Source organism: Mustela nigripes, chromosome 14, assembly GCF_022355385.1.
Source record: "Mustela nigripes isolate SB6536 chromosome 14, MUSNIG.SB6536, whole genome shotgun sequence".
In the NCBI taxonomy this organism is placed as follows: Eukaryota; Metazoa; Chordata; class Mammalia; order Carnivora; family Mustelidae; genus Mustela; species Mustela nigripes.
Window position 1 is genome coordinate 15,345,646 of NC_081570.1, and position 19,912 is coordinate 15,365,557.

Here is a 19,912-nt window from a genome sequence, read left to right on the forward strand (position 1 = left end):
AGCAAGGGCCCCTACCCCAGCCCAGCCCCTTCTGTGGCTCCCCCAAATGGGCAACAGAGCCAACCTCACCTGCATCTTCTCAATCATCTCAAACAGCTCTGTGTTCTGCAACAGAGAGGGAGGAGGGCAGGTCAGTCCTCAGGGTCGGCCCAGAGGACCCCACTAAGTCCCCAAGGAGTCTCCACAACTCTAACCAAGCCCCGTGGGCCTGTCTGAGCACCAAGAGGGAGTGGAAAGGGCAGTGCAGAAGGGAGCTCTGGGCGGATGACCAGCAGACCTTGACCAACTGCTTCGTGAAGCCAGCCCAGGGCCCAGGCCCCTTCCCAGGCAGCCCACCCCACTCAGTCCCCTTCCCAGAGTAAGGAGGCTGCTGCCTCAGACGTGGTGGACGTGACCCTCGGGGACAGACAGGTGTCCCATGTCACTGCATGTCTGGCAGTGCCAGGATGGGCCAAGTATCCCAGGTCCCAGCCCCAGAGAGGAGACAACGGAATTCTCAGGAGGGTCTGTGGCTCCACCCACCCCTCCTGGAAGAAGGCCCCACCCTCACCCCCCTGCCAGCATTATGGGGGGAGGGGGGTGCTGTTGGGGGAGATGGGATGTCCCATCAGCTCAACAGCTGTGTGTGAGTCCACATGCATCCCCCTCGCCCCTCCCACTGCAGCCTGCCTCTCCGAAGACCAGCCAGTGCCACACAGGGTTAATTGGGGCCTCTGCCAGCCGTGCTTGGCAACTCTGGGCTCTCCAGCGCCAACTCCCTACGAGCCTTCCTGGAAGGCGGCTTCCTTGCCCATTGGCTGGGCTGGGGGCTGGGCCTGGGAAGCCCCCAGGGTCTCCATGATAGTGCCCCTCCCCCAGCACTTCCAAGGCCTCAACTCATTTGGCTCCTGCTGCCTGGTGGGGGCACCGCCTGAGCTCTCACGCGTGTGCTGTAGACTTGGGCACCAGGAAACACATACTCTCACTCTCTCTCTCTCTTGCTTGAACACACACAGCCTTGTACACCAATATTTAAACACACTCTCACTATACCAAAGAAAGCAAACACACATAAATCAGCACCACCATCCACAAACCCAGAGGGTCTGTGCACACCCATCTGGAGCCTCAGAGCCATAGGATAACACACAAGTAACACATGGCAGTGTCCTAAATGACACAATAGCACACCCACTCACACACAGGTCTACCTCCTGCAAAGCTGAACACACAGATGCCAACCCACCCCTGTGTAGAGGTGCACATCAGTAATGGAACACGAAGCTACACAACCCCACAAAACCACTCTCACATCTGTGTGCCAAGAGACACAATAGCATGCACTCACAGACATCAGCAGCTGTGTTCACAGACACTGAGCCACGGAGCCCCAGTCCCGCGCACAAGCTCACTGTTCCTCACAGAGTCACGCACCCTGGTAACAGACAGGACAGACTTGATTCCACATTAAGTGAGTTTTGAGGGGGAAAACAGTGAATATCCACTGTGCAAGTGGTTCACCAGCAAAGGTGGGGGCACAGGTCAGAAGGTCTGACACTCACACACTCCCCCTCATGCCCGCTGGGGCACACACCACCTATCACACGTGCACACACTGCGTGAGGATGACGAGACGCAAACACTCCATGTGCACACTCGGGGGCCTGTCCCCAGAAGCAGAGCCCACCCTGTAAATGCACGATGAGAGACCATGGGAGACACCGACCCACAGTCACCTAGAGCCACACCCAACACTCTGAGCCTGGAAGGGACAATTCCCCAGGCAGCCACACTGCCACACCTGCAGTTCAGGTAGACAAACACACCGGTTAACTCAACATCCTGCCCAACAGCAACAGGGGCATCTGTGCTCGAACCCCGCAATCTCGGCCCCGCACGGTCCTGGCAGTGATGTGGGTGCATCACTGGCCCCCAGAGTGCCCCACTTAGAGTGACCCGAGGGAACAATGGCCAGGAACAATGCACGCGGAGTCACAGCCACATAAACACTGACACATGGGACTGTCATCCAGGCAGCACACACAGCAACAAGTGACACCCACAGTTACAGCTTCACTGGCCAGCAGACGCCAGCCACATGGCAGACCTTGAGCGAAGTGGCTCAGAGCACCCCGCAAAGTTACACACTGGGACATTCAGACCCCTCCTAAAGGGGGCAGGGGTCGGCGAAGTGATCCCAAGGCTGACAGACACGCCAACTCACGCACGCACACACAGCGCCGCGGTAGCCCGGAGCCACCGTGCCATTACGGGCACTCCGATCCGGGGGCGGCTCGAGAAAGAGCCCAAGGCCCAGGACCCCGGGGCAGGGCTGCGCCCTGTGGCCGCCGTGCCCGGGTGTCAGCCCAGAAGCTAACACACCCTCCATGACGGAGCCTCGCACACCGCCCCGGCTGGGGCAGAGTCTCCCCAGCTTCGAGGAAGTCGGGCTGAGCCGGCTCCAGAAGATCCCCTCGGCCAGGCCGCCCTCGTCCCGGTCCTCACCTGCCAGCCGGCCCCAGCCGGCAGCGAGCCCCTCCGCGGACGGCCGGGGGGCGCCAGGGGCCGCGGCTGCGCCATCCCGAGCCTGGCCCGGCCGGGCCCCCGCCCCGGCTGCGTTTCAGCTGGCCCGGCCGGCTCCCGCCCGTGCGCGCCCCGGCCCGGGCCCCGCAGCGCCGAGCTCCGCGCTCTCGGCTCCGGGCTCCCGGCGGCAAACTGCCTGAGCTGGGCTCCCCCAGCAGCCGGGCCCGGAGGGGGCGGGGCGCCAGGTACGGGCGGCGCGGGGGCGTGGCTTCGGAATTCCGGGGCGGGGACATCACTGGCCACGCCCCCGACGCGGCGCGGCCCGCCCCGGCCCGCGGTCCCCGGACACTGCGCCTGCGTGCCATACGCTTTCGGCGCTTAGAGCACCCCCCCCCGCCCCGCCCCCGAGCCCCCAGGCTGTACTCGGCGCACCCCTACCTCGCCTTCTCTATCTTCCCGGACTCTGGCTACCCCGCCTCAGGGATTCTTGAGACAGGCTGTGAAGCTGGGCTGGAAGAGGAGAGGGTTACCTCGCAGACAGAGGGCTCTCCTTGAGCATCTACTTGAGGTTGTACTTAGCAAGGATGACCTCTCCCCACAATCCAGGACGTACGAGTGTCAGCCCCATTTTACGGAATAGAAAACTGATTTAAGAGGTGAAATATCATGCTCAGGTTCACACAGGCAGGAAAACACAGAAACGGTTCCCTGTTCCCCAGGGCAAGGCCTGGAGCTGCTCTCCCCTTCCTCATCTCCCCTAATGCCTGCCCGTGACTGGCCTGTTCCCTCCCTTCCTCAGATCCTACGCCCACACCCGATGCTAACTGCCCTGATCCTGGAGGAGGGAGGCAACAGGGGCTGCCAAGGACTTCAGGACATGAGGGTTCCAGCACGGGCCTTGCTACAACTTGCTGAGTGGACTTGAGTGAGTCCCAGCCACGTCCGCAGGCTTCCGTTTTCCCATCTGTAAACTATAAGGCCCTCCGTTTTCCCACCTCCGCAGGCCCTTCCAGCTGACCCTGCTTTGGGTCTGTCCCTCTACAGCAGGGGCAGGGCCATCCCCTCAGAAACCCTTCCCCAGACAGGTACTGGGAAAGCAGCACTTGCTTCCTGAGCTGCAGCCAAGTCAACACCAGCTGCTTTGGAGCCTGCAGGGGCAAGGCTGCCCACCAGCTCCAGCTCAGTGCACAGCCTCTCTTCAGTTCCCTGGAGGAGCCGCCAGCCACTGCCCACAACCCTCGTCTCCAAGGCTAAGGGCTTCTGGAAGGAAGGCACCGGAACTTCCTTTCCTCCAGACCTGGCCCTGGGTCAGGTCGGAGCCCAGGGAGTCGGCGGGAACTCTGGAGATGTGTGTTCCAGACACGGCGTAGTTTTGTTTTTAATAATTAACAGCAGCAAATATTGATTTACGCAGGCGCTTCCAGGCCTGAGCGCTTCCGGGCACCCATCGAAATGCAGCCAGAGAAAACATCCATTCCCCCAGTGGGAGGAGGTGAGACCTTCTCGCATCACTGGAGACGTCTGCGTGACAGGCAGAGTAGAGAGTGTATACCCATGTGCAAGCAGCTGTATGTGTGTGACTTGGGGACCAGATGTGGCTGCGTGTGCGTGGACATCCTGGATGTCTGTATTCGTGTCTGTACATGGGTTTCTGTATACACAGGCCTGTGTTCACTTGCACGTCTCTGAATACCTTTGCAGATGTGTGAACGTGTCCATGGACAGAGGCGTGGGTAGACTGTGATGTACACATGTGCAGATTCCTGAATTCCTGAGTGGAGAAATCCCTGTGGGGGGGGGGGGGGAGGGTGGGAGGGCCCTAAAGAGCTCAGTGTCTGTACAAATATGGTTTTTCCAGTGAGAGGGCAATGTCCCTTCTGGGAGTTCCATCCTACCCTGGGAATGTAACATTGCCAAGCTTCCTGGTTTCTGCTTTCCAAAGTTAGTTCCGTAGTCATCACCCAGCTGGAAGCTCGCAAGGTGGCTAGAGAAAGAATTGTCACCTCTGTCTTACAGAAGAGGAAACTGACACCCAGAGGGGAGCAGGGACTTGCCCACTGGCACAGGGAGGTGACTTGTCCCTCAGATTGGCTGCATCCACATGATAAATGTGCCCAGACTTAGGGATGCTAGAGGAGAGGCATGGAGAATGTATCATAAGCCTGAGTCCCCTCAGCTCCACCACGGGTTTACTGGACATCCAGGGGGATCGCTCAGTCTCTGTACTCTGGTTTCCCTCCCAATCAAAGGAGGGTGATCCGCAGCCTGGGGCTTCCTTCTGGAGAAGGGGTGGGCTGTCAGGACAGTTTGAAGCCCACCGTCTGAGCAGCATTGGCAAAAACAGAGGCTTCTGTCTGACTGGGCAGAGGCCAGGAAGCCCAAGGGGAGGTGGCCCAGAGCTAATCCGCAAAAGGCAGCCCTAGGCTGTGTGAGCAGGTGGGACTCAGAGTGATGGGTTTTTCCTACACTGATTAACGCTTTGTGGGCACTATTCCATTCTGTCCTCCAACTCTAAGTACTATGTGATAGCTACTATTATTAGTCCCATTTTGCAGATGAGAAAATCAAGGCTCAGAGAAGTTAAGTTCCCTGCTTAAAGACACACAGGTTAGGATATGATGGGGTGTGACCCCATATCATAGGGAAGGGAAGACTGAGGCCCAGGCCCAGGGAAGCTATGGTCCAAGGGCACATAGCCCTTGGTGAGAACCAAGGCCTTCTCCTGTATGCTTAGAGGAAGAGGGACTGGGGGCTTCATGAACCCAGGTTCCCTCAAGTTGCTCCCTTCCTGCCAAGCCCCAGGATCCACATAGCCCCATCTTGGGCTTTTGCCCAGACACAGGGAGCAGGCGAAGGTCTCAGGAGTCCCTCACGCTGCCCTAGGACACGCACTTGGGACACCATTGGAGGTGGTGGTCCCCCCCCCCACCAAGGATTAAGGTCCTTGGCCATCTGCCTTTGTGGAGCAGGAGAGGTACACTGCCGTTGGCCAGCCCTGTGTTTGCTATTTCCTGGATGTGTGACCATGGGAAAACCTCTCTGAGCATCTGGTTCCTCATCTGGAGAATGCCTACCCCAAGGTCTGATGAAATGACCCAGAGGCATGATGTCTGTGGACATGCTTTAAAAGCCAAAAAGTGTACTGCAGAAGTGAGGCTGATGACCTGTACCACGTCCTCTGGTCACACAGCGTGGTATCCTATGATATGGGGTCACACCCCATCATATCCTAACCTGTGTGTCTTTAAGCAGGGAACTTAACGTCTCCGAGTCTTGATTTTCTCATCTGCGAAATGGGACTAATAACAGTAGCTATCACATAGTACTTAGAGTTGGAGGATGGAATGGAATAGTGCCCGCAAAGTGTTAAGCACCCAGCTGGCACACCGTAAGTCTCAGTAAATTCTAGTGGTTGCTGCTGGTGTTCTGCTAGGTTGTTCAGTTATTCATCTCTCATCAGGACTCTGGCTCTGTGAGGGCAGGGTCTGTGTCAGACTGATTTCTGGTCCCGAAGCACCCAGTACAAAATCTGGCACGAATCAAGTGCCGGACAAACGTTTGATTCTGATGAACTCATTTGTAGAGCTCCTGCCCCATGCTGGATATCATGCATGGACTGTTGCATTGGTACTCTTTCCTTTAATCCTCACGACAGCTCCGTGCCCGGTGCTGGTGCTGTCATCATACCCAGTCTGCAGATGAGGAGGCCGACCGTGATGTTGATAATGAAGGTGGTCAGCTGGTCTATTCCCAGCTGCTCTGCCCCCTCCCCAGCAGAGCCACACGACCCACCCGGGGTGAGGACTGGTGTCCCCTTGGGGAGCTAAACCTTAAGCAGCACCTGCTTGAACATTTTACCCCTGTCCAGTGGTCCTTTTTAATGGGCTCTGGGCCCCAGGGCTCTCCAGAGCAGGGGCAGTGGGGAGGGGACACTCACCTTGGGGTAGAGTGAAGCAGGATGGGGGGGAACCAAGTCCGCGCGTGGCAGGTCTAATGCCTGAGGGAAGCGCTGGTTCTGCCCATCACTCCTCCTGGAAGACAGAAAGAGTCTGTGGTCAGGGAGAGCCCCAAGCTGGGAGATGGGTGGACTCTGGGAGGAAGAGTTGCTCTCAGAGTTGGGGGACAGATTTCACAAGGAGGGGGGGTCCTGGTTTCCCCAGGAAGAGGGAGAAGAGAGGCTTCTGGATCAGGGTGGCCAAACAGGCTCTCCTTCCCCAGAGATCAGGAATCTGGACAGGGTCTCTCCCCAAGTTCTATGTTAGCCCCTCCCCCCCACACACATACTCCAGCCAAGAGGACCTCCACAGCCCATTCTGAAGATGGGTAGACTGAGGCAGGGGCAGTGAGGGCTGTTGTACAGGGCTGAGTCCTCTGACCTCTGTCCTAAGCAGGGTGTTCAACCTTTATAGACCCCTCCCTGGGCCTTCGAGGAGACACAGCCTTAGGATGGAGAGAACATTTGGGCTATTGCTGTTCTCAATGACAATAACAACTGTAGACACCCACTGGGCCTACTGTGTGCCAGGCCCTGTGTCAGGCCCCTCTTTCCAGGCCTCAGGGCACAGACTCCTCACCACACTGGCATTCCCTCTTAATAGATGGGACCCAGAGGCATGCCGAGGTCACACAGCTGGTCAGGGGCAGAGCCAGCAGCTGCGTGAGGCCCGACTCCGAGTTCAGCCTTCTTGCGCACACCCACACCTCTCCCTGAGGAAAGGAAGCAGGTCTGGTGAGGGTGAAGTCAGCTTCCGTCACCCTAGAAAGCCTACTGGGGAGGCCACCTTGGGGGTCACAGAGAGGAAGTGCCCAGTGGCTCCTGGGACCCAGGGAGCCCAGGGCAGGGCAAGCAGGCCTGGCTTCCCCGTGCTGCCTGGGGCCACCCTGACGTGGCTGCACCCCCGCCTGGGTCCCATCTACCGAGGCTGGTCCTGAGAGAGTGAGTCATTCAGGCCGCTGAGGATCGGGGAGCTTGAGTCAGGCAGAATTGGGACTGCCACACCCTGAAAGGGGGAGGGCCTGCAGGAAGCTGGCTGGGGAAGGAGACCCCGGGACCCTCTGAGCCACCTCCCCCCTGCCCCTGCTGACTCCCCTCAGCCCGGCCTCTCCCGTGGGAGAACCGGTCTGGAGGAGCTGTCCACAGCCCCGCCGCACACATCAGATGCCTCTCGGCCTCTCAGGGCTGCTGGCTTCTTTAAAGAGGGGCCCACACTAAGCAGCGCTTGATCCAGAAAACCAGAGATAGTGGCAGTGGCATTGCAAGCTTTGGCATCAGTGTGAGGAAGGTGTTTCCAGGCACTTACCTGTTGTGTGACCTGGAGTCAGTGACACACCCCTCCCAGCCTCTGCTTCTAAAAAATCTCATAGAGCCTAGGCAGCTAGTAAGTCTTTACTCAATGAACTCTTTGGTATTCATTCATTCATGGTGAACTCTGGGTCCCCGACTTAGGGTCTTATTCAGTATTGGTCGAGTGGGTAAATAATTGAATGAATCCTTGAGTGGATGGAGGTTGGCAGGAGGGAGGCACTGGGGGTTTGTGGAGCGAGCAAACAGCCTGAACTTCGGTCCCCGCAGGTTGCCAGGCGTGCTGGGGAGAGACTGGACCCAGAGGAGTAGGGGGAGGCCCACAGAAACGGCCCAGGCAAATTCCATGGAGGACTCTTTGTCAAGCCCCAGGTCATGGGCCTGGACCTTCCCCATGGTGCTGCAACACTGGCATTATTTATCCCTGTTTTTAGAGATGGAGACCCTGGAGCTCAGAGAGATGAAGCCACTTCCCCTAGCAGGTGGGAGACAGAGCCCGAGTGTAAAGCCCACGCCCTTGACTGGGCAAGGTCAGTGCCAGGGGCATGGAGAACAGAGGCTGCCCCCGGTCCAGGAAGTGCTGGGGCTGCAGCCCCCGGGGAAGCTGGGTCCCCGTAATGTTGGGGACATGGGGACAGTGGTCTTCGTGTGGCCTTGGCTTCCCAGTGGAGGTTGTTGCCCACCATTGAGCTATTCGGATGGTGGTGTTCTGTCTGCCCCTCCCAGGCCACCAGGCTCAGGCAGTGTCCCGCTGCAGGTCAGTCCCGCAATAGCTCCCTAACATCCTGCCCTTCCAGAACCCTCTGTCTCTCTCACCTCATACCCATCTCACCTCCATCATGTCCAGGTACCCATTCCACGCTGGACTGCTCATGCTGGCACAGGACTAGGGGGGTGTCTCAAGACAAAGGTGGAGGAAAATCTGACTTCTACTGGGGACCCTGCCCCAAGGCCCTCAACTCTCTAGTTCCTGGCTGGCTAGAGTGGGCCCCTCCCAGGCAGTACCCAGCCCCCTTGTTAGTTAGGCAACTACCTCCTCCACCTACAAGGTCATTGCTGAGGTCCTAAAGGGCAAGGAGACCGAGGGGCTCCACCACGGGAATAGAGCAGGAGGCTCTGGGCCCTCCCTGCCCCCATCCGTCCCAGCCCTGAGGGAGCAGAAGGACAGTAATCACGAAAGCCACAGCCCACCTGTGCCTTGTAGGATTCCACTTAATTAACACAGCAACCCAGGGAGGCAGGTGCTAGAAAGCTGCCTGCTTCACACACGGGGACGCTGAGGTGCAGCAAGGTGTGTTAACCTGCCCAGGGTCACACGGTGAAGGAGGGAGAGCAGGCGTTGGGATCCAGGTGTGTCCCTCCAGAGCCCAAGATCTGAGCTTCACAGCCCAGGCGGACCCAGCCGCTCACATCAGGGAGGCAGTGGTAACAGTAACAGCGAGGGCAGCTGAGGCTGATACTGGGCACAGGTGCCCTGGGCAGGCTCTGCTCTAACTGCTTTGCTTGGACTCACTCTTTCAAAGGAGGGCACTAAGACACGGACTGGTTAAGCAACTTGTCCCAAATCACACCGACAGTAAATGAAACGCAGAGGATCTGAGTCTAGGTGCCCTAATGCGACACTCTACTGACTCTGAGTAGACACTAGTTCCTCAATAAATAATTTGGCAAAGATGAATAAACTCAGCCTGCCTCTTCCCCACCCACTCCCCTGCCATGTCCCCTGTCAGCCTCCCTCTCACCTCATACCCACCTCACCCCCCAGCTTCTACCCCCCCCCGCCACTTCCTTTCTGCCTCTTGCCTCTACAGACCTCCCCCAACTTAGCCATTTCCCTCCATCTTCTGAACTTGAACTTCTCCATCCCTCCCCCATCTCTAGCCTACCCTTGTCTCCTCCTGGTCTTCATCATTCTGTTCACCTGAGGTCTGCCCCTCAGCACCTCTCTGCAAATCTCCCTGACCCTCTGGCCTAGCTCAGCTTCAAATGCTTTGTATTCTCCCTCTACGAGCAGCAGTTGGTGTGTGTGTGTGTGTGTGTGCCTGGAGTGGGCTGGGACATGGGGACTCTCCTCTGTTTTCCTCTCCCCATGCTATGACCAAAGTCATATCTGCACAACACTCTACAGTCTATTATCTTATCTGAACACCATGGCAACTTGGTGAGGTTGGATATTATCCACCTCTTCTCCAGATAAGAAAACCAAGCCTCAGAGAGGTTAAGTGACAAGTCCATGGTCACACCAGGGAAAGGGCAGGTCAGAAGTTTTACTCCAGCCCAAGGTTCTTCCACTACATACATCATAGCTGCTCTCAACCCAGGACCTCAGTCCAGTCACCCAGCCGTGGCTCCCAATGACTTCCCAGCCCTCCCTGGGCCCAGCAGCCACAACCAAGCATCTTTCTCAGGCCTAGATCCAGTCCTGCCCTGTTTGGCCTGGCCACCCACCTCCAGGTACAGGACACCTGGGCACAGGAAAAGGTGGCAGCCAGAGAGAAGGTGACTTGCCCAAGGTCACACAGAAAGCCTGATCCAAGCTGGCGTCTGGACCAGGCACATTCCAGGGTCACCTTCAGGGCCTAGAGGTGTGTGGCCGCCAGCCAGTTGGCCCCAGCTCCCCACTGTGTTGGAGCACCCATCTCTCCCAGAGAAAGGGCACAGCGGCGGGAGGTGGGGGGGAGTGGAGGGTGGAGGAGGGGCCCCGTGGCCCAGCTCCTGAGTGGGATGGGCCCGGCCGGAAGCCGCTGCTGACAGCTCCCGGGTTTCTTGGCAACTGTCACGGCTCCTCCTCCCATTCCTTATCTCCACATCGAGGTAACAATAATAATCTCACTGTCGTGAGTACAGCTCTTTGTACTTTTCAAAAGTGCTCTTTATCTGCTCACTCCTGGGAGTCTCAGCGGAACTGGAGTGGGAGATAAGGCAGTCGCTAGGATCCCCAATTCCCAGAAGGATAAACCAAGGCTCGGAGAGCTTAAACCACCACCTCAAGGTCATCCAGCAAAGCAGAAGCAGATTGGGGGCCAGAACCCAGGCCTTCCATCAGTCCAGGGCTCCAGATGCCGCACTGGGGTAGCGGCAGGGGCATCTCAGGGTGGTCTGTCCATGGCCAAAGGGCAAGTCAGATCGAGGCACGGTGGAGGGAGCTAGGTAAGGTGGAGGAAAGCTGCCAGATGCCTTCCTGGGTTGCTTCCCCCCCAGCTGGAGAGTTGGTAGGAGAGTCCTTTCTCCTCCTCTGCAAAATGAGAGATAACATCCCTCCTTACAAGGCTGCTGTGAGCCACAGAGTAGAGGAAGCACTAGAGAAGCATTTGCTATTATTATTATTACTATTATTATTATTAGCCATATTAACCGTTCTCCTGGAGAACTTCCAGGGCACTAGCTCAGTGGCTGGGCTGTCCTCTGGGTATGACTCGGCCCTGTGGCCACCCAAAGAGACCTGCTGGATGGAGGTCCCCCGGTGGGAGTGGCCCCTGCTGACTGTCCCAGCCTCTTCTCCACACACACACGCTTCCTGTCCTGCCCCAGTGGCCTTGGCCTAGCCTGGCCTGGCTGCAAGTTGTTTTCCAAACAAGACACAGTGTTTCACTGCTGAGCCTCTGCACACCGTTCCCTCTGCTGGGGGCTCCCTTTTCCTTCTTTGGGGGCTGGTGAACTATTCGTGCTTTAAAGTTCCTCTTAAAGGGGTGAGGCTCTGGTGGCCCTAGCAGGTAACATATGACCATCAAGGCAGGAAACCTGCGACTGGGAGCAGGGCAGCCAGGCAGGTGCTGGACAGTACACACACAAGCTGGGAAACCAGCCAGCAGAGCGGGTCCTCAGCTGGCCAGAGAACACAGGGCTGAGAGGGACTTGGGATGAGGAGGGGGCTAGCCCAGCACAGCACCTGAGTGGTCCAGCCCAGCCGGGCGCTGGTCACCGGAAGTCGGGGTCCCTTGAGTCTCCCTGGGCTCCATGAAACCAAATGGTTTCCCAAGCTGGTAGCTGACATGGGGGACTGCAGAGGGCCCAGAGGAAAAGCAGGTGTGGGGGGCTACTCCTGTGGGTCCTCACGCCCCTGAGGGAGGCCCTCTGGATGGAGTGTGGGGGCTGCCCTTGTCTCCCAGCCATGGTCAGGTCTGAGGGGACTCTAATCTCCTGAAACCGGAGACTAGAGACTCCCTGACACTGTCCCCTCCCCTGTGGGCCACAGAGGCCCATTGTCTCCAGTGTTCAACCACCCGGCATGGCCCACCCCCCCGCTTGCCCCTGCCCTTGCCAAGATGCCAGGGAAGGTGGCGCCAGGGGCAGCCCAGCGAGCAAGTTTCCGAGGCCAGGCCCAGGGAGGGGAGAGACACAGACATGGCCACTCCTGGCTCTCCTTTCCCCAGGCACCTTTGACCTCTCCCAGGACACAAGAGGGAGCGTGGGGGTGGAGGTGCCAGGCGCTGTGATGTCATGTAGTCCTTATAGCGACAACCCTAATGGAGGGACTGTCACAGCCTTTCAGAATAAGGAAGCAGAGGCTCGGAGAGGTTGCTAGATGGGCCAGGGTCCCACAACCTCCAAGAGGTAGCATGGTGGGGCCCCCTTGGGAGTGGAAGGAGCAGGCTTCAGTCTGCAGGCTGGGCAGAGGGGGTGAGCAGGAAGGCGGCACATGGGCCCCCACCCTCACTCCATGCTGGCTGAGCGCCAAGACACCCGGATGCCGGAGCCGGGCCAGGAGGTGGCCTCCTGAGCAAACAACAGGTTGGCAGCCCCAAAAGGAGGTCATGGGACCGGCCCCCACCCGGGGGTACAGCACCTAGAGCCTGGGCCTCCCATCCACCTGCTGCCTGCCAGCCCCTCCCCTGCCCAGGTGTCCAGAGCTCCGCCGTGGCCTAGGCGTGACCCCCCCGCCCTGCACCTCCCTGGGATGAACTCCTCCCTGCACTTGGGGCAGGGGGGAGGAGTGACACCGAGATGACCTAGGCACAGGGCCTCTTCCTGCCGTGGTAATGACAACAGCTGCTGACCCAGCCTGGTACTTTACAGTCCGCAAACCGCCTTCTTCGCGCTAGACCTTGCCAACAGCCTTACAAAGCACCTAAGGCAGAGAACGTTATCTCCTCCGGTCCACGTGGAAGAAACTAGAAGCCAGGATGGCGGTGGCCGCTTGCCCAAGGTGCTGCTCCAACTCGCTGCTCCACCCTCAGCCGGTAGGCACAGACGGGCCTCCCTGACGGGCCTGCCACAGGCTGCCACCCCCAGTGCCCAGGGAGACTGAGCTGGGCCCTTCCCAGCACCTGTGGGCTGGGGCCCAATGCCACCTACACTCCCCCTTCCTCGTTGACCTCACTGTCCTTCCCCGCCTCTGCTGCCCAGGGGGTTGGTCTCCCTTTTCTGCACCCCACGCATTCCTTCAGTCACACGGATCTGCCCCCTCCCCCACTTGACCTTCACCCCTACGCTCAGTCACTTGTTCAGGATTCATGTCCTGCCCCCCTGCTCTGGGCCAGACAGCGGTTGGGGTGTTGGCATCTGAGCAGGGTGAGCCCAGCCTCCCCCACCTCCAAGCAAAGCCCCGGGGACACCCGGCCCACTGTTCTCTAGCTGTTCTCGGCACTCCTTGGGTCCCAGCACCCTGACACAGAACCTTAGTGTGCTGGGGTCTTGTTTAGTCCATCCCTCTCCCTTCCTAGCTGGTGGGCTCGCGCCCTCGTGGGCCCCAGGCGAGGCTGGTGAGCAGAAGTCCCTGCCAGGCCAAGGTGAAACCCCCTCAGAGAGGGACAGGGTCGCCATGTCCTAAGCACAGGTGACAAGGAGGAGCCCTGGCTTTGCCTATAAATCAGTACGTGGACAGGATTAAGTGATCACGATCTCTTCAAGCCGATTCCACGGGGAACTGGGATTCTGATTAGACGGTGCTAAGGCCCAGGTCTGACATCCTCCAGCAGGATGGCTAGGAGGATGAGACAAAGAGAGGCACCAGAACCCTGGTGGGCTTACTCTGCCCTGGGGGGGGGGGGCAGCTGGGGAGGGGGTCGACTCCTCCAAGCTGCTTCTCTTCTCTGAGTCTGCTTCCTCATCTGCAACAGGAAATGGTAAGACCTACTTTGCCGGGTGCTTGTATAGAATAAATCAGAGGTTCCATGCATAGTCCGACTAGCCTAGAGCTGAGTATACAGTAAGTGCTCAATAAGTCACAAGGCTCCCACCTGAAGAAGCAGTGTAGCATCACAGGTGTGGGCTCTGGAGCCAGACGGCCTGAGTTTGTACCCTAGCTCTGCCACTTAATGTCTGTGTGACCTTGGGTAAGTTACTCAACATCTCTGAGCCTCAATTTCCTTATCTATGCCACGGGAATAACGACAGTGTCTGCCTCCAAAGGGTTCAGGTGGATTGAACAAGTTCGTCCAGGCGAAGACTATCAGCATTAACCCTGGATATTTCCTTCTCTCCTCCTTTCTTCCTTCTTCCCTTTCTATGTGGGTTGCTGAGGACCGAGGCAGGAGGCCTGGTTGGAAGCTGGGCGAAGGCCGACTGGAGCTGCCCAAGAGCGAAACAACCAACATGCGAGGCCCTGAGCAAAGCCAGACAGGGCCGCACAGGGGTGTAGTGGGGAGATTCCCTAAGGTGCAGGGACAGGAGGTGTAGGGGGAAGGTGCAGCTGGACGAGGGGACCTCCCAGGCGCCTCCCACGTCGTGGCGGAGGTGGTGGGTAAATTCTCCTGATTTTGAGACGCGGACTTTTCCAGATCTGTGGGGGCCCGTTGCTCGCTATCACTTCTTTGCAGGGGTTTGGGCTGCTCCTGTTACAGACGAAAATGTGTATACTCTTCGGCCCGGCCCCTCCATTTCTAGACATTTATCCCCACATGTATAAAAACATACGAACAGATGACATCCGGCGGCAGCGTCTGCAGGGGCCAACATCTGAACGCCACCTCCAACGTCCATTCAAGGGAGTCTGGATAAAAGCCTCAAGGCCCACGCAAAGCATGGACAGCCATGCACTGATCACAAAGGAGACCTCTTGTCCAGATGGAAAAAGGGGTTTGAGGCATATCCTTAAGTTAAGGGGGAAAAAAAAAAAAGCAAGTTGCCCAACAAAAACCTCACTTGTAAAAATTAAAGATGAAATGTAGAAGTTCACGTGGGTTATCTATGGGAAGCAGGACCACTAGGCACGCCTGCCTTCTACAAGATATATTTTTCTGCATTTTTTGGATCTTTATGATGAACACTTATTATTTTTGTAATTGGGGGGAGAAAAGATCTCTTTAAGAAAATCTGAACACTTGAGGGGCGCCCGGGCGGCTCAATGGGTTAAACCTCTGCCTTTGGCTCAGGTCATGATCTCAGGGTCCTGGGATAGAGCCCCGCATCGGCTCTCTGCTCAGCGGGGAGCCTGCTTCTCCCTCTCCCACTCCCCCTGTTTGTGTTCCTTCTCTCTCTGTCTCTCTCTCTCTCTGTAAAATAAGTAAATAAATCTTAAAAAAAAAAAAAAAAGAAAAGAAAAAAGAAAATCAGCACTGACTATGAGTCAGCTCTTGGAGTAGCCGACTCCTACCTGTCTCAGGCATCCTGAAGTAGATACTCTTCACTCCTTATTCTAAGGAGGAGAAGCTGACAGAGAAGGAAGCTTAAGGACGATGTCCAAAGTCCCCTGGTCAGGAGTCACAGAGCTGGGCTGTACCCCCAGTTCTGACAGACTCTGAAGCCCATGCTTTTCCCCCTACGTTACGCATTAGGCAGCCTTCTCTGCAGTCAGGGAAGGGACAAGACTGGAGAAAAGCAGCCCAGGCAGCTGGACACAGGGCCATGCCCCAGGACCTCAGCTGTCATGTCCTGGGAGCCAGGCCAGCTGGGGTTAGCCTACTGGGGTTTGGGGGGAGACAGGGCTGTCTGCCTTATTTGCAAATGCAAATGCAGAGTCCGAGCTCCAGGCTTCAGCTCTGTGCCCTGATCTGCCCCCGGCTGGCGGGCTGGCAGGTGTTCAGTCCTACCATTGACCTTACCCCACAGAGGCTGCAGGGTCCCTGGGCAGGTGGGCACACACTGGGGCCCTAAGTAGCTTTCCATGTTGATCGACCTGTTTCTGGAAGAATTTGTCATTGAAGGTTGCCTGCCACATGTTCCACAAGAGCCTGGAAAGGCGACATGCACATCCACATGTGCCCGAGTCTGGACGGGCCACTGGACACATCTAGAGGTTAGGTGGACCTGCGTTCAGATTCCCACGATGTCAAACTCTAGCTGTGTGGCCTGGGACCCATCACCTGACCTCTCTGGAGCTTGTTTCCCCAGCTGCCAAACGGTGTTGATTGTTCCCTGCAGGGTTGCTGGGAGCATTCAGTGAGAGGATGCCAGCCGCTGTGCTCCCCAAGCTGGAAGCCACCAGCCACGTGCAGGGGACGGTGATGCCCCTGCCCAGCGGCAGGGACAAAGGTCGGTCCCGGCTGAGTCAGAGCGCCCTGCCGCTCGCACTTGGCGAGCTGGCGGGGCAAACGTCTGACGCTTTTGCTAGAAGCCAGCTCAGAGTTTTCTGCAGCTCTGCCTGGTGGTGCGACAGGGTGTGTGTCTCCGTGGGGGAGGATGTCGAGGCAGGCCTGGCAGGAATGTGAAATGTGGGTGGGAGAGAAAGCGTTCGTGTCTGGGCCGTGTGGGGGTGCGCATCTCTAGCGTCATCCACCAGCCTCAAAGCCCCCCCTGTGGCTCCTCACGCGGCCCACGAGGCCTCTGCGCACACACCACACCCCCTACCTGTCACACACGCCCCATCTTCCCCCATCTCCCCGCAGGTGGTACCCTCTTCTCCAGGCTTTGCGGAACCCCTGCCTCACACTGGCTCAGGCCGCCCCTCCCCTGACCCGCTTCTCCAGAACCCTGTCCTGGAGGGTTCTGCAGAAGCGTGCAACCCTCGTGGATGGACTGGTTTGTCTTGCACGTGTCCTGCTGTGACCTCCATCACTGCCAATCTCTCCTTCTAGAAATGGAGCTTCCTCAGGTGAGGTCCGGATCTGTTTGGGGGCCTAGCACACAGTCGATGTTCAGTGAGGCTCTGTGCCAGGAGGGACCGTGTATGGATGTAACTCTCTGCTAATGACAACACTGTCTGGACAGGAGGCAAGTCCATGAGCCTAAGTACGGAAACCGTGTGCGTGTCTGTGTGCGTGCACATGTGCATACGAGGGGGGGGGTCATCCCAAAGAGCCTCTGGCCCCGTGGGTGGGCCAGTTCTGGCCGAGACACTTGTGGCCAGTGCCCAGACTCAGGCTGGCTTGGATGAGGAAGTAAGCGTAAGTTCCCTTGCTCCCCTGCCCCCAACCGCTCCCCGAATTGCCCAGGATCTCTGTGCCAGACCCCAGAATATGTCTTGGCCGGAGGGTGGCCGGGTGGGCCCAGGCCTTCACCCCTGCGAGCTCAAAGGACGTTCTGCTCACTCAAGGCCCAACCCAAGCCTGGTCTTGCCTGCCTGCCCACAACGCCCGCCCCCTCCCCCTGACCTGCCTCGTGAGCAGCAGTTCTTGATCTGAGAGACGGTAGGCCTCCAACGCCCCTGGCTGCTCAGCTGCCTTCCACCTGCTGCCAGGAGAGGATCTGGAATGTTCCAGATTTGGGGTGGGGCAGGGAATATTGCTTTTGCCTCAAACCCTTTACACTCACTCACTCTGCCTTCTTTCTGGACTCCCTTTCCCATGGCCAGCTCCTTCGCACTCAGGCCTCCAGAGGCCCTCCCTCATACTGTTAGCCAAGGAAGACCCCTTCCCACCCACCCTGTCACTCATTACCCATTACCCATCTGAAACGACCCAGTTTGTCTGTTAGCTCATTTTGCGTCTGTCTTCTGCACTGCGAGGTAACCTGCACAAGGCCAGACACCATGACCATGAGACTTGCTGCTGTGTCCCCAAATCTTAGACAGTACCTGGCACACAGTAGGGTCTCAGGAAATATTTGTTGAATGAACAAATGGCTAATGGAAGCCACAAAAGAATCCTGTGAGGTGAAGATTGTCCCTATTTATAGATGTGGGAACTGAGGTTCAGAGAGATTAAGTCTCTAGCCCAAGATCACACAGTGAAACAGACCCAGTCAAGTTTAGCGACTATCTGACTCTACTAGAAACCCAGCACGTCGGAATGTTTTTGTAGTCAATCTTCCCATCTTATAGGCAGAGGCAGAAAAACAAGCCTCAGAGAGGGAGGGTTATGTTTTTCCAGGTCACCTGGGCCCAGAAGCTGGTGCAGCTTGAAGCAGATGCACTGGCTAGCCCTTCCAAAGCACCTTGTCATCACTCTCCCTGTCGCTCACATGGGGACTGTGGATATCCCACTGAACAAAGGAAGAAACCACAGATCAGCGAGGGCAGCCACTACACAAGGCCCCCCAGCCAGGACTGTGCAGGAATGTCTGGCTGCATCAGCCAGTGTTCTTAGGGCCAGTCCAGGTTGGTGCGGACGGCTGGAGAGCGTGCTCGCGTGTACGCAGCTCTCCCCTCCTGGCAGCCGGTGAGCTTCCTTCCAGACGCCAGAGTTCACACCGTCTCCTCCCTCTGCAGGGCCCAGCACATAAGGATGACATGGCAATAACCACGATCGCTGCCATGGCTCCGGGCCAGCGGAAGCTTTCCACCTTGTCACACATGATCTCATTTCGTCCCCACAATAATCTTCGAAGGAGGTGCTTTTGTTTTCTTCATTTTACAGGTGAAAAAAATGAGCCCCAGAGAAGCAAACTTACACCACACACAGCACAGCATAGAGCAGTTCCAGGAGCAGGAAGGAGGGCAGGGGACCCTGGGGATTCAGACCCTCAGGAGCGCCCACAGGAAGTCACGGTAGGGCTTCCAAGGATATGACCTGATGGCTACCCCTCCCACCTTCAGCTGCCAGGTCCAATTCTGTCCTGTGTCCGGCACAGGCCATCACGTACTTTTCTCCCTCCACAGTGCTGCTGTGCGACTTCCTCCAGGAAGCCTCTCCTGATTCCTAGGTGTGGGGGAGGAGTCCTTCTCAGACTCCCTGTATCTTCCCAATCGACACTTATCACCCCCAGTAGAACCACTTCTTTCCTCATTTCCTGTTTGTCTCATCTCCAATGTCAGTCACATCCCCAGTGTCTGGCTAGCCGTCAGAGGGCATCCCCACGCTAAATATTTGCTGAATTAATTTGCTGAATGAATGAATGACTGCCTTGGGGGAGACCCTGAACTGAGGAAAGCCTTTAAGGGATTTGGGAATATTATAAAAGGCCCCATTACAACCACTACTTCTCAACCAAACTACCTCAATAGTGCCTCAAATTTAGTATTAGAATCTTACTGAGTCTCTCTCTGGTGGAATGAGGCTTTTCTCTTAAAATGCGAACGCTTGGTAAAAGGGAAAACATCCACTGAGGACACACATTGAACTTATTTCATTCTAAGACTCCCGTGGGGTAAGCAATACAGTTCTCACTGTTATGGACAATCTGAGATTCAGAGAGGTGGACTGGCGTCTGCCAGGTCACACAGCAAGTAAGAAAAACTGAAGCTGGAATCTGAAGTCAGGGCTGCCAAAAAACGGAACCCAAGTCTTCCCATGCACCCCCTACACAGGGACCTGAGTCTGAGCATTGCTGGGATGTAGAGGCGAGCAGGGCCCACCAGACGGAGAACCTTAGAGCTGCAAGTGCCCTTAAGGACCTCTTCTGTCTCTTCACTGTGCATAAGATAGGCAAGGGGAAAGTAGCCAGAGATGGGGACTCACTGCCCAAGATCCCACAGGAAAACAGCGGGAGTCCTTGGACCAAAACCCATCTGGAAGGGATCTTCTGTTGTCTCCTAAGCTGGAGGGGCTCTTCCTTGGAAGAGGGGGGGTCTTTCTGGTCTGGGCTCTCTCCCAGGAGCTCCCCACCTCCCCAGAAAGAAATGGCCTTCTTTAGAAGGGGCCATCACCTGGCCCTAGAGTAAGATAAAGGTCTTTTTTTTTTTTTTAAGATTTTATTTATTTATTTGACAGACAGAGATCACAAGTAGGCAGAGAGGCAGGCAGAGAGAGAGGAGGAAGCAGGCTCCCCGCTGAGCAGAGAGCCCGATGCAGGGCTCGATCCCAGGACCTGGGATCATGACCCGAGCTGAAGGCAGAGGCTTTAACCCACTGA

The 19,912-nt window shown here is 57.2% G+C and overlaps 1 protein-coding gene across 1 annotated transcript in view; it reads right to left on the reverse strand.

The window, feature by feature from the left end:
* Nucleotides 1–19,912, reverse strand: part of RAP1GAP (RAP1 GTPase activating protein) — a 50,012-nt gene that overhangs the window by 21,758 nt on the left and 8,342 nt on the right. The window contains 2 exon segments of the mRNA XM_059376560.1: nucleotides 70–105; nucleotides 6,440–6,533. Of these exon segments, the coding sequence (XP_059232543.1) occupies nucleotides 70–105; nucleotides 6,440–6,533 (130 nt within the window).